This window comes from Gobio gobio, assembly GCF_949357685.1.
Source record: "Gobio gobio genome assembly, chromosome: 20".
Lineage (NCBI taxonomy): Eukaryota > Metazoa > Chordata > Actinopteri > Cypriniformes > Gobionidae > Gobio > Gobio gobio.
This window is the reverse complement of record NC_137113.1, coordinates 21,484,238-21,499,923: the sequence shown is the minus strand read 5'-3', so window position 1 is coordinate 21,499,923 and position 15,686 is coordinate 21,484,238. Positions and strand designations below refer to the sequence as shown.

Below are 15,686 nucleotides of genomic sequence, written 5' to 3'. Positions count from 1 at the left end.
CAGAAAATAATATTATATATAGAGAATATCTGCCAGATCAATCTTTAGGAATCATCAATATGGTGTGTCTAACCCCTAGTGGATTTTTGAGGTTATGCAGCTAAAAGTCTTACAGAAAACTAATTTTTTGAGTTTTTGACCTAAAATTTTGAACACAACTTGGTTAGAATTTGGGCTTTGACTTTGTCTTTTTTAGGCTGAAACCTATATTCATTTATATATTTTTTAATAAAATTGTCTTCTTTTAAAAGAGACCAACCATAAGTCTTTAGTCCAAATGGTTCATGAATTACAACCATTTAAGTTTGGGTAGTGCATTTTCACGAAATGCTCAAAAAGGGTGACAGGTAAAGGGTTAAATTGATCAGGTGATACAATGCACTTATTGTGTACATACAGTGAGGAAAATAAGTATTTGAACACCCTGCTATTTTGCAAGTTCTCCCACTTAGAAATCATGGAGGGGTCTGAAATTGTAATCGTAGGTGCATGTCCACTGTGAGAGACATAATCTAAAAAAAAATCCAGAAATCACAATGTATGCTTTTTTAACTATTTATTTGTATGATACAGCTGCAAATAAGTATTTGAACACCCTGTCTATCAGCTAGAATTCTGACCCTCAAAGACCTGTTAGTCTGCCTTTAAAATGTCCACCTCCACTCCATTTATTATCCTAAATTAGATGCACCTGTTTGAGGTCGTTAGCTGCATAAAGACACCTGTCCACCCCATACAATCAGTAAGAATCCAACTACTAACATGGCCAAGACCAAAGAGCTGTCCAAAGACACTAGAGACAAAATTGTACACCTCCACAAAGCTGGAAAGGGCTACGGGGAAATTGCCAAGCAGCTTGGTGAAAAAAGGTCCACTGTTGGAGCAATCATTAGAAAATGGAAAAAGCTAAACATGACTGTCAATCTCCCTCAGACTGGGGCCCAAATACTTATTTTCCTCACAGTATATGTATTGTGTACATATATGTTTTTACATGTAAGTACAGCTGTAATTAATTTATTTAAAATAACTTTTCTATTTAAAGATATTTTAAAAAGCAATTTAGGTAACACTTTACAATAAGGTTTCATTAGTTAACAAACTAATAATGAACTGCACTTCTACAGCATTTATTAGTCTTTGTTAATGTTAATTCCAACATTTACTAATGCATTATTCAAATCAAAAGTTGTATTTGTTAACATTAGTTAATGCACTGAGAACAAACAATGAACCTCTGTATTTTTATTAACTAAGTTTGTGTTAGTTAATACTTAACTAATGTTAACAAATGAAACATTATTGTAAAGTGTTAATGTTACAGTAATGTATTCCTATCATGGCAAAGTTAAATTTTCAGCATCATTACTCCAGTCTTCAATGTTACATGATCCTTCAGAAATCATTCTAATATGCGGATTTGGTGCTCAAGAAACATTTGCTTCTAATTATCAATGCTGAAAACAGTTAACTGCTTAATATTTTTTTCCGGATTTCCAGATGGAAATCTTTTGTAACATTATAAAATCTTTACTGTAACTTTTTGATAAATTGAATGCATCCTTGAATAAAATGGTAGTGTAATAATGATTAACATTTTAGAATTACTGCGTATTTAACGAGTACTGCAGAATGTACAGTACAGCTGTAATACGACACAGATTTGGTGAAGTTGTTGAGTTGTATATGTGTCTATAGGCTTTCGATAATGCAGATTACAGGTCTTATCATGTTTGTGTACTGTATGTCTGTTTTGTGTTTTCAGCACCGGTTTGCCAGAGGCGTCCTGCACCTGCAGTCTTTAGAAAATAAGCCATTGAAAATGTCTTTCATAACATGTTATATAAGCATGGATGAGACTAAACAGACGTTTCCTTACACCACCGTCTGTTGCAGCTTGACAGAGAACTGCCCTGCATAACACACACTCACTATAATTTCAGATGCAACGATACACTGGTCTATTCTACATTCATGACACAATATTGAAAAGTCGTCTTGTGTTCCCTTTAAAGCTAAGAAAACAGAGCCAGTTTTGACTAACCCAAACGGGGCTGTGCTGTGTCCGCTATCTTCCAATCAGGTCTGCTGTCTTGTGGTCCAACCCAAACGGAAGAAACTATTTGTTCATTTCTAATTAGGGGCAGGAAATGTTTGTTCATATTGGATTGGGTGGGCCTCCTTCGGATTTCTTGGCACATTTACACAAACTATTTAAGCATCCTGTTTAAATTCCTCCTCTCTGAATGAACAAAATACACAGAAGTGGGCTTTTGTACACTTACATAAGAGAACTTTGTCCATCAAAAGGCTTAAAACAATTTGATATTTCTGGCGGCACTTCATTATGTATTCTGCATTAATTCTGTATGCTCCATGCAAAGCAGCTAAAGAAGTGCACGATGTACAGTAGGAAATACTATAACAATAGTCTTAGGAAATTACAGAAAAACTCAGGACAATCAGCTATCACAACCACTTAACTCAAAGACGAAACAGGACAAATAACTAAGGAGAACTCTGGGCTTAAATACATGGGGAGTAATGCTATATTACTAATTAAACAACAGGTGAACGAAATCAGTAACTATGGGAACAAACTAGTAAAATAATGACAGAGAACAAACAGAAACTAAACAGAAACAGAACATACACGTTACATATAAGAGATTAAGGGCTAGATTTACTAACTGCTTGCTCCAGTGCGAAACCAGGATTTACTAAAGACATTTTTTTTTGCGGCTGACCTTATTGCATATGCATTTGTAGGAGTTCCCCTGTCAGATGGAAAATTTATGGGAGGAGAGTATTTATATTAATCATGCAATGTGATTTATTAAGGTTTGCTGTCATTTATTTTGCCATTATTTAACACCCAAAAAGGCATATTTTATACCATTTTGTGCTTGGCGACTGATATTTGCTGTAGGAGGAGGAACCGCGGAGAAGAGAGAGAGAGCGTGTGATAGAAAGAAGAGAATTTTCTCACTCATGTTCATTTTTTTGCAATGCCAGAGGCAGACAAACATATCATTTTCCAAGCAACATTATTTTTAATTTGCTGGATGAGTTAGATTACCCTCACCTGATTATCATCGGCTCTGTTTGTTTGCGACTCTACTGCTCTTGGTAGATTGCGTTGGTCAAAATGGAAGTGAGCATCGGTGTTCTTTTTGGGGCGGCAGTGGCTCAGTGGTTCATGTAGGTTGTCTACAAACCGGAAGATTGGTGGTTCAGTCTCCAGTTCCACCTGACCAAGTGTCCCCAGCTGCTCACGACGAGCTGGATGGCGCCTTGCATGGCTAACACCGCCGTCGGTGTATGAATGGGTGAATGTGAGGCAATATGTAAAGCGCTTTGGATGACCATGGGGCTGTTTAAAGCGCTATATAAATGCAGTCCATTTTACCATTCTTTAATTTGCACATTATATGATAACTCACAGAAATTTTCACTCCCATTGTCGCTTTTATTGGATTGCGTCTCGCGCTAATTTGCCCTGTTTAGTAAATCTGGCCATAAGAGATCATTTAGCCAAGAATGAGATGATATATGATTTGATATAATGTATTTCACCTTAAACAAAGACTTACATTGTTGTGTGTTGTATTTGTTTTGTTTCCTTATAATCCATTGACCTTTTGCTTAGCCACACACAAGCTTCCTCATGTGTGAGTGGGTGTGTGTGAAACTTTTTGGACCCATCAATCAGCAATATGATTGGTGCAAAAAAAAAAAAGCATAGCTTATGCCTACAAGAACACCATCACCATGGTCAAACATTGAGCTGGACCAATCTCGTTATGGGGCTGTTTTACTTCTGATGGAAGTGGAAATCTTGACTGTATGAAGGGCAAAATGGATTCTTTGAAGTCTCAGGCCATTTTGGCAGAGAGTATGGTGCCTTCTGTGCATAGAATGAAGCTTGATGATCAATGGACTTTCCAGCTGGACAATGATCCCAATTATAAATCCAGATCTACCCAATCCTGGTTCAGGGCTCAGGGTACTACAATGTTCTTAAGTGGCAGATCAAGTCTCCAGATTTAAATATCATTGAAAATCTTTGGTAGGATTTCAAGAGAGCAGTGGCAAGATGAAAACCAAAGATTATCAGTGATCTGAAAGCTATTTTAGTAGAGAGGTGACAGAAGCTTTAATGAACTTAGAGGCAACCTTTATTGGAGGTTACAAAATTGGACGTTTGTGGGTTGTTTAGAGACATTTTTTTAACGGAGTAAATTCTCAGAATTATATATTATATGTATAATAGTTTATAATAATGTGTTTTCATAAAATTTGTCACAGACTGTAGATACAAAGATGGTGCACTCCTGTTACTTATGAATGGGAGAAACTGCAACGCACAATATGGCTGAATAAGTCCGCCTTCTAAACAAAAGTGTCAATCGCTGATTAGTAAAGTCATTGTGTCACTGCAGCTGCTGTTAGTAGCTCCGGTTCTCATAGAAATCTGACTATTCCCCCATTCAAATAGATAGGACTTGGTCTTGGAATGCCCAAAATAGCTGCCTGGAGGTGTTGCAAATATGGCCGCCGAGTGAACAGACTTTACTTGAAAGGGACTTTGATTTAGTTTACAACAGCAGAATGTCTTCTGGTCAGGGGTGTTGAATAATTTCAAATTTGGCAACTTTTTGAGGGGTGATGAATAAGTGGTTCATATAAATAACTGCTAAAATATGGTAATTATAATATTTAATATATATATTTTTTTAAAACAATAATAGTCTAGATGTCCCCATGTACACTTTACACTGCAGGATTTCGTGTAGCTTTACTGGAAATGCATTTCTCTGAATTGGGGACTTGTTGTTTTATTGTAAGGGTAATATAAAATGCATCTCAACCTCCTGATCATAAACTATGTGGATAAATAGATCAATGGATTATGATAAGAGGAACACAAGAATCCCAAACTTTCTTTTATTTTCTTATTAGTTACATTAGTTACAAGAAATATGTCCTACTGCGAGTCAGAATGTGTGCTTTATTTTATCATCCAAGTGCCTGTGCTGTAATTATTTTACGTTTAGCTTAACCTAGTTTAAGTGTTATCTGGACAGCTGTATGTGAAAACTACAACGGGATTGACAGTGAAACTGTAGATGATTTTAAATCACGCCATTACTGGATGTGGAGTCCTGTTCTATGAAAATGAACTGTCTTTTTTGTTTTCTTTCTCATTCTCTCTGTCTCTGTAGGATCGGTTGTTCTTTGTTATGGAGTATGTGAATGGAGGAGACCTGATGTTTCAGATCCAGCGCTCACGAAAGTTCGACGAAGCTCGTTCCCGTTTCTATGCAGCTGAGGTTACATCAGCGCTAATGTTTCTGCATCAACACGGCGTCATTTACAGGTATACTCACATAGAGTAAAATTCAACAGGAAATGTTATTCAGAGCCTGATTTTCTAACTATTAATAAGCAGTAATTGGCACATTTACACAAAGTTAAGTTTACTGCAGTAAAGTTTATTGAGGCAAAATTTATAGTTAATAGTGAGAATTGGACCCTAAACTAAAGTGCGACCAAATCTTTTAAAATAAATACATACATAAACATTAATAATAATAATAATAATAATAACAACAACATATAGCTGTCCCTGCATATTAAGCTAGGATATGAACACCAATTTTAACAAATAATAAAAAGTACAAAAATACACATTATGGTACCTATCATACACCTGGTGGAATGAGTGTTTTTTGCTAGTTTCAGCCTGATAGTTATAATTTTCACGTCCAGCGCCACATTGTTTAAATAGCAAATGCACTCACGCCCATCTGTTCGCCCATGGGTGTGCTGGTCTGAAATGTTCATGCGCATTGTTGGGGCATTGCTATTTTGAGGCATCAGAAAATGACTGTGCCATTGACCAACAAAAACCTGATCTAAAGTCAATAGCGCAGTATTTTTTTGTGTTATTTAAAGGACGCGTTAGTAATATGCGCCTATAGGTGGGTGCACAATGCACGTACACTCTGTTTATTACACACACAGGACGTGCAATAGCATGAAAAACATTTTTACATTTTAAAAATAAAAGGATACCTTTCTGGAGACGGGTTCAGTCTTTCCGCTTGCAAATTCTGCCATGTAAATAGCGATGACACCATGGTGCAAGCGCAACTGACTGGGAATGGGAGATGAGACTCTGATTGTTTTATTGGACGTTACTCCCTAAACACACCCATGACTCATTAAGAGACTAGGTACAACCCTTGTGCGCCGACTGTTTTTGCCATCAAGCTAGCAAAAGTGGATTCGGACATGCCTTCCTAAGTGCATCTGCGCCATGCGCTTCAGATCATGTGCTCAGATCGTTAAAATAGGGCCCTTTACCTTAAGAGTCAACATGAAATAACATATACAATATAATGCCCATTTATATTCCTGGTCTTACTGTACACAATATTGACAAAATGTACCCTTTTTTATGTAACAGTGTAAAAATGGCACACTTTAGAGACACTCACTAGTCATACCATGAGACAACAGTGTGTCTTCAGCTCCCACAAATGATGCCAATCCTACCCAGGCCAGGCATCATGCTAATTGGCACTCAAAGACTTTAAATGCTTGTTTTTGTTCCAACGCTGAGGTAAATGCTAATCCCATTTGACCCTGGAGAGTTAGCAAAAGATCACGCCATTGTCACTGTAGCATTTGGTATCAGCTTACCTCGCTCAATTAAGTAAAGTCGCCATTCAGGCCAGAGCAGGTTTCGTGCTCCCAAGGGACAGCCGAAGATACACTGTATACTGTGGGATGACCTCAGCTCTGAGCTCTTGATACAGTTCAGAGGCTGATAAGATGAAACAACTGTGAAAAGTCTCAAAGGACTAATCCACAACCTTTTTTCAAAACTGCACAAAACTACAAGAGAAGCTCCCTCATTTGCTTAACATTTCTTTATGCATTCACACACGCACTTATTCAGACAGGTATTGACACACACACTACATTCATCAAGCAGCAAAATTTGTGACCATTTGAGAGTCACACCTGTGGATGGATGGATAAATACTGTTGTCAATCCCAAACACTGACTGTGTTAATGTAGCCAATGTATGCATGTATACGCAAAATCTTGCTGTCTTTTAGTCTGTTTATCACACAATCAGACTTATAAGCAAAAAGATACACTGGAAGCTGAATAAAGAGCTTCTTTATGGGTCACATGTCAGAAGAAAAGCACAAAAAGCACTATTTCTTATCCGCAGATCAGGTACACAGTAGTGTAGTACTGTGATAATCCTACACATTCCTGCTGACTGCTGCAAGATACAAGAGGTCAAACTAACACGCCCCTCCCCATTTGAGACGGCCGTCATTACTGCAGTACTAAAGCTTCCCTTCATCACTATGTTATCATGTCAAAAGTGCTTGCCATATCAATGTCCTGATGCTTCTATTGACTGTCCTAGTCCAGTAAAGTGTTTTAAGTTCATTAACGCAAGTGAGCTGTCATTGTCCATCTCGTTCTGCAGGTTTTGTTAATAGTAGTTATCCAAACATACATCAGACTAATGGTTGCAGGAATAGCAGTATTAAGTTCCTCAAAGTGTTATAGTTCAGTACCTGATATAAACATATGACGATCAGATGTTTCCATATTTGTGGATTGTAATTTATTAGGTTTTGTAAGCGTCACTGTAAATGTGTAGATGGTTTTAAATGATAGATGTGACCTCGGGGAAGCGCTGAGGAATGTAAATGGAGGTGGGATGAATTAGTGGATTAGAGCAGCTTTCTGATGAATTTGAGGACTCTTTAGCCCCCAGCAATACCAAACCCTCTCAACCTTTTCTAAAAAGCTAAAATTGGGGAGAAAATCTTTAAAAATATATAGTACACTTCTAATTTGTATTAGCACTTGAGTGTACACTTCTAGAATATCAGGTATAAGATCACTTGAAATGTGTCAAGGAGATCTGGTAAAATGACTTATTTTTATTCCATTTCTCAGAGAGGCAAAGCTTATGCTTATACAGTATATTTGTTCAAAAGCTAGGGGTTGGTAAGATTTTTTTTTTTGTTGTTGACGTAAAGATATTTGTTACCAAAGCTGTCTTTTTGAAGTAAATGCTGTTCTTTTTTACATTTCTATTCATCAAAGCATCCTAAAAAAAAATGTATCACCGTTTCCACAAATATTAAGCTGCACAGCTGTTTTCAACATTGATATTAAGAAATGTTTCTTGAGAATGAAATCATATTAGAATGATTTCAGAAGGATCATGTGACACTGAAGACTGAAGTAATGGCTGCTGAAAATCCAGCTTTAAAATGTTACATTTTAAAATATATCAAAATATAATAATTTATTGTAAATTAAAATAATTTTTACACTATGACTGTTTTTACTGAATGTTTTATCAAATAATAAGAGGCTTCTTTCAAGGGCATTTTTTAATATCTTATTGACCCCAAATTTATGGATGGATGGATGGATGGATGGATGGATGGACGGACGGACCATTACTATTTTTACTGAGTGTTTTATCAAATAATAAGAGGCTTCTTTCATGGACATTTTTTTAAATCTTATTGACCCAAAATCTTAGTATGGTGGGATGAACAGACAGATGATAGATAGATAGATGGATGGATGGATGGATGGATGGATGGATGGATAGCTTTTGCTGGCTGTTTGAGCAAATTATAGATTTTATTTAACATAATTATCTCCTTTTAGACATGAAAGCAAAACAGTGTGAATGAGAAAGCCAAGGTCAAGAAGTGGTTGTCTATATCTGTTGTGCAGGTCAATGCTTGTCCTCCGTACAGACTTGCGGTCTCATTAAGCATGTAAACCATTCAGTTTCTCAGCTTCAACTCTCTTTACTTTCTCTCTCTGTTCATGAATGTTTAGCTGCGATTTCTTTTATGCAGGCTGATCAGTTGCAGAGTCTCATTTTGAAGTGATGAGGGACTCTATGGAAAAATCACTCCACAAACAAAGGGAACACAGGAAGGCATTTCAATAGGGCCTAATTATGTGTGTACATGCACATGTGTGTATGTGCGGGAGTCCATGCATTATGGCATGTGTACGTGTGTGATCCTCTCAAGCTCTGTCAGGTTGGATGGAGACCGTCTGTGGACAGACATTTTCAGGTTTCACCAGAGAGCCCGGTTCAAGGTTCAAGCCCGGGCTCTGGCTGGGCCACTCAAGGACATTTACAGAGTAGTCCATAAGCCACTCTTGCATTGTCTTGGCTGTGTGCTTAGGGTCATTGTCCTGTTGGGAAGTGAACCTTCTTTCCGAGGTTCTGAATGCCCTGGACGAGGTTTTCATTAAGGCTATCTCTATATTTTGCTGTGTTGAGCTTTCCTTATACCCTGACGAATCGTCCCTGCCGCTGAAAAACACCCTCACAGCATGATGCTGCCACACTTTACAGTTGGGATGGTATTGTGCAGCTGATGAGCAGTGCCTCGGTTCCTGAGGTTCATTAGACCAGAGAATTTTGTTTCTCGCAGTCTGAGAAAGTCCTTCAGGTGCTTTTTGGCAAATTCCAATTGGGTTTTCATGTGTCTTCACTGAGGAGAGGCTTGAGTCTGGCCACTCTGACATAAATCCCAGATAAGTGGAGTGTTGCAGGGATGTTTGTCCTTCGATGAGTTTCTCCCATACATGATTATGGAGCTCAACTAGAGTGACCATCAGCTTCTTGTTCACCACTCCAACCAAGACCCTTCTCCATTGATTGTTCAGTTTGGCCAGGAGGCCGGACCTTGATGTTCCAACCTTCTTCCATGAAGGATTATTGAGGCTACATGCTTCTGTGAACCTTTAATGCAGCAGAATTATTTGTAGTCTACCCCATATCTGTGTCTTGACTCTTGACAGAATCCTGTCTCTGAACACTACAGGCAGGTCATTGGCCCCATGGCTTGGTTTTTGCCCTGAAATGCATTTTCAGCTGTTAGACCTTTTATTGAGAGGTGTGTGCCTTTCCAAATCATACCCATTCAGTTGAATTTGCCAACGGTTAACAGGCTCAAGAGCATTCCAATTTCGCTTGTAGATGTTACTACATAGCTAAATTCAAGTGTATGTTTATGTTATTATTTACTTTTTTTATTTTTTTATTTGCAAAGTTGTCACAAATCTGTTGTTGCTTTGTCATTATGGTGTATGGAGTGTAGATTGATGTGGAAGAAACTATTTAAAGTAGTTTAACAAGGCAGCAAAATGTGAAAAAAATTACTTTCGCAAGGGACAAATATATATAAAATGTATACATATTTATTAATTTTATAAAATAATAAAGCAATCAATTAACAATTACCCTTGCAGACCTGCAGGTGATGGATAGGTACATAGGAGAAAGGGCCAAAAAATGTGTCCCGCACATTATCTACTTACAGAAGTATCAAAAAATGCAACATTTCGGTCCCATGACCTTCATCGGGCAAATGCCTTTCTATTATTATTTTTATTATTATTTAAAAAAAATTTATGGAATATAGCAGTATTTATTAAAAAAAATATTTATTTGGACACATCATTATTATTTGTTATTCATGTGTCCCTTGTAATCTTTTATCAACGTAACTTTCCCTCACTTGTAACGACATCTCATCTCTTCTCTGATGACATGTTTACTGGTACGAGGACGGGACAACCTGTCACTCACATGGCATTACAGCAACAGCAAACCACAATGATCAAATGATCCAATGACTTCCCAGTGGACAAAAACAAGTCCTGCCCTACATTTTTTCTTGTTTTGAGAAGCGTTTTTACTTGGATATACATCACAATAGGGAAGAAAAGACTATCAAAATGTTAATTTCAAGCTGAATTTAACTTGTACTGTGCAGTGGACCGGTGGCAACTCCCGGTTTTAAAGAAGCTATAGGGTCCAATCCGCTAATTTTTATTGACTATTGTCATGTTAAGTGCCTCTCTAAAATCATCCCAACTTCAATGGTTGCTGTCAAAAATAGAACAGTTACATAAACCTGGGCTGTCCGCCCTCATGTCGGAACAGTGCCTCACAAAAAGATTTGTGCTTGAATGATGCCAGCAAAGAAATGTTGACATTTTTTGCCAATCAACCATCAAAGACCAGGCCTGTTTGGCTCTCGTGTGCTATCTTTATCCTGTAATGCTTTTTGAACTGTTGACACACAAAACACCCTCATTAACTTTCACATAAACACAGTGTGTTTAGTGAGATCAGTAAGATTTAAAAAATATATATTTTCTCTTTATTTGATACAATATAAAATACAGTAATTTTTTTAAATATATTATTCTTAAATATATTATTTTTCATCTAGTGGGCATAATTTTTCACATTTCTTCATTTCTTTTAGGGTTAAACTTTTTTTTAATGAGGAAAAAATGACTGAGTATACTTTTAAAGGGCTTCTATTATGCAAAATTCACTTTTACATGTTGTTTGAACATAAATGTGTGTTGGCAGTGTGTGTACACAACCACCCTATAATGGTAAAAATCCACCCACCTTCCCATAAATCATAAGCAGTGTTTCAGAACAAGCCGTTCGCAGATTCTGGGCAATGTGACGTCACATTTTACAGGCCCTGTCCACGAGTGTTGATGGACACTGCCGTATTAGCATAGACCCCGCCCTCAGAGAGCTGTACACAGTTTGCATGTATATCTCCTCGCCAGAGCATTTAACAGCAGCATTCAAGTAAGAAATGTGTTCTTAAAAAAGCTTCTAAAGTTCATTCAGTCAAGAGTCGGGAGTGATTTTCTGTTTATCTTTTGTTGTTTGATTCATATTAATAGCAGATACCGCAGTAGGTACTGTATATTACACTGCTTTCACTTTAATACACAGATCTAATATACACACGGGATTTCTGCTTGCTGCATACGTGCACAGACATAACCAACTGTTTTCATTTGAACAAGCTGTGAAGGGTCCGCCCTCTGGGGCAGGGAGCAGCAGCTCATTTGCATTTAAAGGAGACACACACAAAACAGCTCATTTTTCTCAAACCCAAAAATTGGCATTTTCAAAATGGTATATTAAATGATCCGTTAGGAATTTTGATCTGAAACTTAACAGACACTATCTTGGGACACATGAGACTTTTATATTACATCTTGTAAAAATGGGCATATAGGTACCCTTTAAATGAACTTGAGCTTACAAATGCATGTAGTTTTTATTTGCTTTACTTGAATAGTATCATAAAAATACAATAGCTCATATTTTAGTACGATAGACAGGTTTTATGAGAGTAGCGTGAATCCTTATCTTAGAAGATGTGTGTGTTTGTGTGTTGATCCACACCTTGGCTTCTGTATTCCTCAATATAGCCACATGCACACAGGGTCATCGAGAGGTCATTGTATACTCTGGCACCCACATTTCTCTCCGTAAAACCTTCCTGTTCCACCTCCCTCATTAAAGATATCTGTTAGATAGAGCATGGCAGGAGCTTTTTGGCAGTACACATCCCCTCAGTCTCAGTCACTCACCTATTGAAGCCATGCAGAAGCCGGTTACTCCCGGCGCGGGCAAAATGAAAACACAAGGCTCATCAAGTCTGAAATATTACATACAAAACATTCATTTGAACAATTATCGCTTCAACAGCATCAACATAATTCAACCTCTATTACATATTGCCGTTTTATATTCCTTAAGTGAAAGTATTCTTTACATTCGGGTTGATCTCGAAGATAAACAATGAATTAAAATGTGAATCTGTTGATAACCCTCTATTAACATACTTTAAAAACTTATAAAGAAGACATAATAAACCCACTATATTACTAGTGTCCCTTCAGTTCAATAAAAGAGGCCGTTAAGACTTGAGGCGATTGAGGCATATATTTTCATTTAAAGCTCTTTTCTGACTTTTTTCGCCTTCAAATAAATCTCAAAATTATACAAAAACAAGTAATAATGACTTTAATTTTTAAATTAAGTTTTCATAAACCGTCTTTCACTCGTTTCCACGTCCGTGTTGTTACGTGACGTGCATGCTCTCTTTAACGTCTGTGTTCCCAACCCAGCGGTGAAAGTTGTTCTTACAGATTAAGAATAACCTTCAACCCAAATAGGGTCAAATCAACCCAGCATTCTTACCCAACAGTCTCAACCCAGCGTTTGGGTTGAAAAAACAACCCAGTATTTTTTAGAGTGTACTTCTGAAGAAGGGGCAGATACATTGGCAAGGCTTTGATAACAATGACTCTACACATTCTTACACAAGCTAGACTGGACTCTATTCTCAGGTGAATAGTACACTGATATAAGACTCCTCTATGGCTCATTAACTGCAATCTAAGGGAGGCACAGATCACCGAGAGACGAGCCACGCTCTGATAGTTCTGAAGAGATGTCTTCAGATGTATTGCAGCATCCTTTATCAGTGCAATCTATACAGAGAATGATGAGGTGTAAAAAGTACAGAGAAATATATTTGTTACCGTGTCAAAATTGTACTGACAAACTGAAGTGTCAAGCCAGTTTTGTGAAGTGTTTCTTTTTTTAAATAGCAATTCTGACTTCCCAACTCGCAATTTTGTGTTTATATCTCGCAGAAATAATGTCAATTATTGAATCAAAGGATTCAAAGCTTATAACTCGCAATTCTGACTTTTTCCCCTCAGAATTGTGAGAAATAAACTTGCAATTGCAAGAGGAAAATAAGTCATAATAGCCTTTTATATACTTTTTCTATGGCAGAAAAACGCATAAATGTAAATGCAAAAAATCCTTCCACAAGTTAGTCTATTTTTTCTATTAGACTTTGCAAGGCTAGGGACACACCAGATGTTAAATAGAGTGTCTATCCTGGAGCCTGTTAACTGACAACTGCTCAAGTTAGTTTGTCTTCAACGATGGTTATAATTAAAAAGCATTGCTTTAGGTAAAATTTGTGATAACTGTTGCAATATCTGTTCAAAAGATGAATGTCCAAAGCTGAGACATTTTACATAGAAATGTATTTCTTATATCAAGGCATCATAAGCTGAAAAATATGTTTTTTAAGGGCTAAATGGAACTGTAAGGAAGGAGTAAAAATATTTTTTTCTTTAAATATGTAATTTAGAGTAGGGGTTTTCAAACTGGGGTCCGGGGACCCCCAGGGGTCCTCCAGAAGATTCTAAGGGGTCCCCAGAAAATTTCAGAGAATAAAAAGACAAAGCAAAAATGGATAAAGTCTACCGAACATTCTAACTGTTTCAGTTCTAAATGTTTCTCTCCTTTCTTGCCATATACATACTTCTTTCCAGAATTGTATATGTTTGGTTTGCATCTTTCTAGTGAGTTTTTCTCAATAAAGTCCCCTTTATCTTACTCACTGGGGTTGTAAGGTGGTATTCTTAAAGCAGTACTTAAGCTGCTTACATACATTTATTGTGAAAGTTGCTTATACAAATAATTTAGAATTGAAAATTTTCGTCTTCAGGTTTATACATCCAACATTAAGTATAGCCAATTTAAGTTTGGAAACAATATGTTGCATTTATAATGTCACACTTACTATTTATCTAATAGTTTAAATATTTTTCCATACATACAAATATATAGATGGATTTTAGGAAGGGGGTCATATAAGGTTCATCATATTAGGGGGTCCTTGGCATCATAAAGTTTGAAAACCACTGATTTACAGTGCAAGTATTCATTTTCATAATTAATGATTACATTTTAAATACATTTTGTATTGTTATTATTAGAAATAAATCTAATTTAATAAATTAATAAAAATATAATACACTAATATCCATAAAATAATATGGTAACACTTTAAAATAAGGTTTCATTTGTTCACATTAGTTAGTTAACATGAACTAACAAATAAAAATACTTCTAAAGCATTTTTTAATCTTAGTTCATGTTGATTTCAAGTTGTCAGTTATTTGATGGACCTGAGCTAACATATACTAATAATAAACAGTTTTATTAGCTAAAATATAAGTAAATACTGTAACAGGTATTATTCAATGTTAGTTGATGCATTAAATAATGATAATTAATGGGACCTTATTGTGAAGTGTTATTAATAATGCTTTAATAAAAAGTACAATTACTCAGGTTCTTTACGTCCCTGCCGGCACATCCGTGTCTTTGTGGACCACAAAGGAGGCGTTTCATTCGTGGGATTGACTTGAGCATGCAGTCACCAGGCTTGACTGGGTCTTTTTCTGTATTGTTAGATCTTGTCTTTATTTTGCTCTGACACACTGAGAAAACAGGATTTATCAGGCGTGACTATCAGATTAGCTCCTCTGAACATTCCTGCATGCTTTCAGGTTCCAGCTAGTTTGTCCAGGTGCATGTACTGTAACACACATACACACACGGTGTGTACATGAAGAGGAATACTCTGGTGTCCCGCACATACATGTTTGTTGTGAGATATGCAAATCACTTCACATATTTTGATCATCAGCAAATCTGTAATAGTGCAATGAGCTGTCGGACCGTCTATGCAGACACTGCTTTTATTCACTTGACTGACATGGTCGGCATGTCTCAAACTGTCATGTGACCCCCATTAAGTGTATTTAATGTTGATGCATGTTTGAAAAGTCCTTTGACACTTAATGCCCTCAGCCAGATTCCACTGAGTGTGTCCTGGCTGACATGTAAGGGTCTCATCCTTTAACCTTTAAAATGGTATTACAAAATCTTCACCCTCTCTATGTG

At 36.8% G+C, this 15,686-nt stretch overlaps 1 protein-coding gene across 2 annotated transcripts in view; it reads left to right on the top strand.

Annotated features, from left to right (window-relative positions):
• Nucleotides 1–15,686, top strand: part of prkcea (protein kinase C, epsilon a) — an 86,864-nt gene that overhangs the window by 63,608 nt on the left and 7,570 nt on the right. For both annotated transcript variants that reach the window (XM_079800994.1, XM_079800995.1), the window contains exon 11: nt 5,226–5,380. In XM_079800994.1, the coding sequence (XP_079657120.1) occupies nt 5,226–5,380 (155 nt within the window). The remainder of the gene's footprint in view (nt 1–5,225; nt 5,381–15,686) is intronic.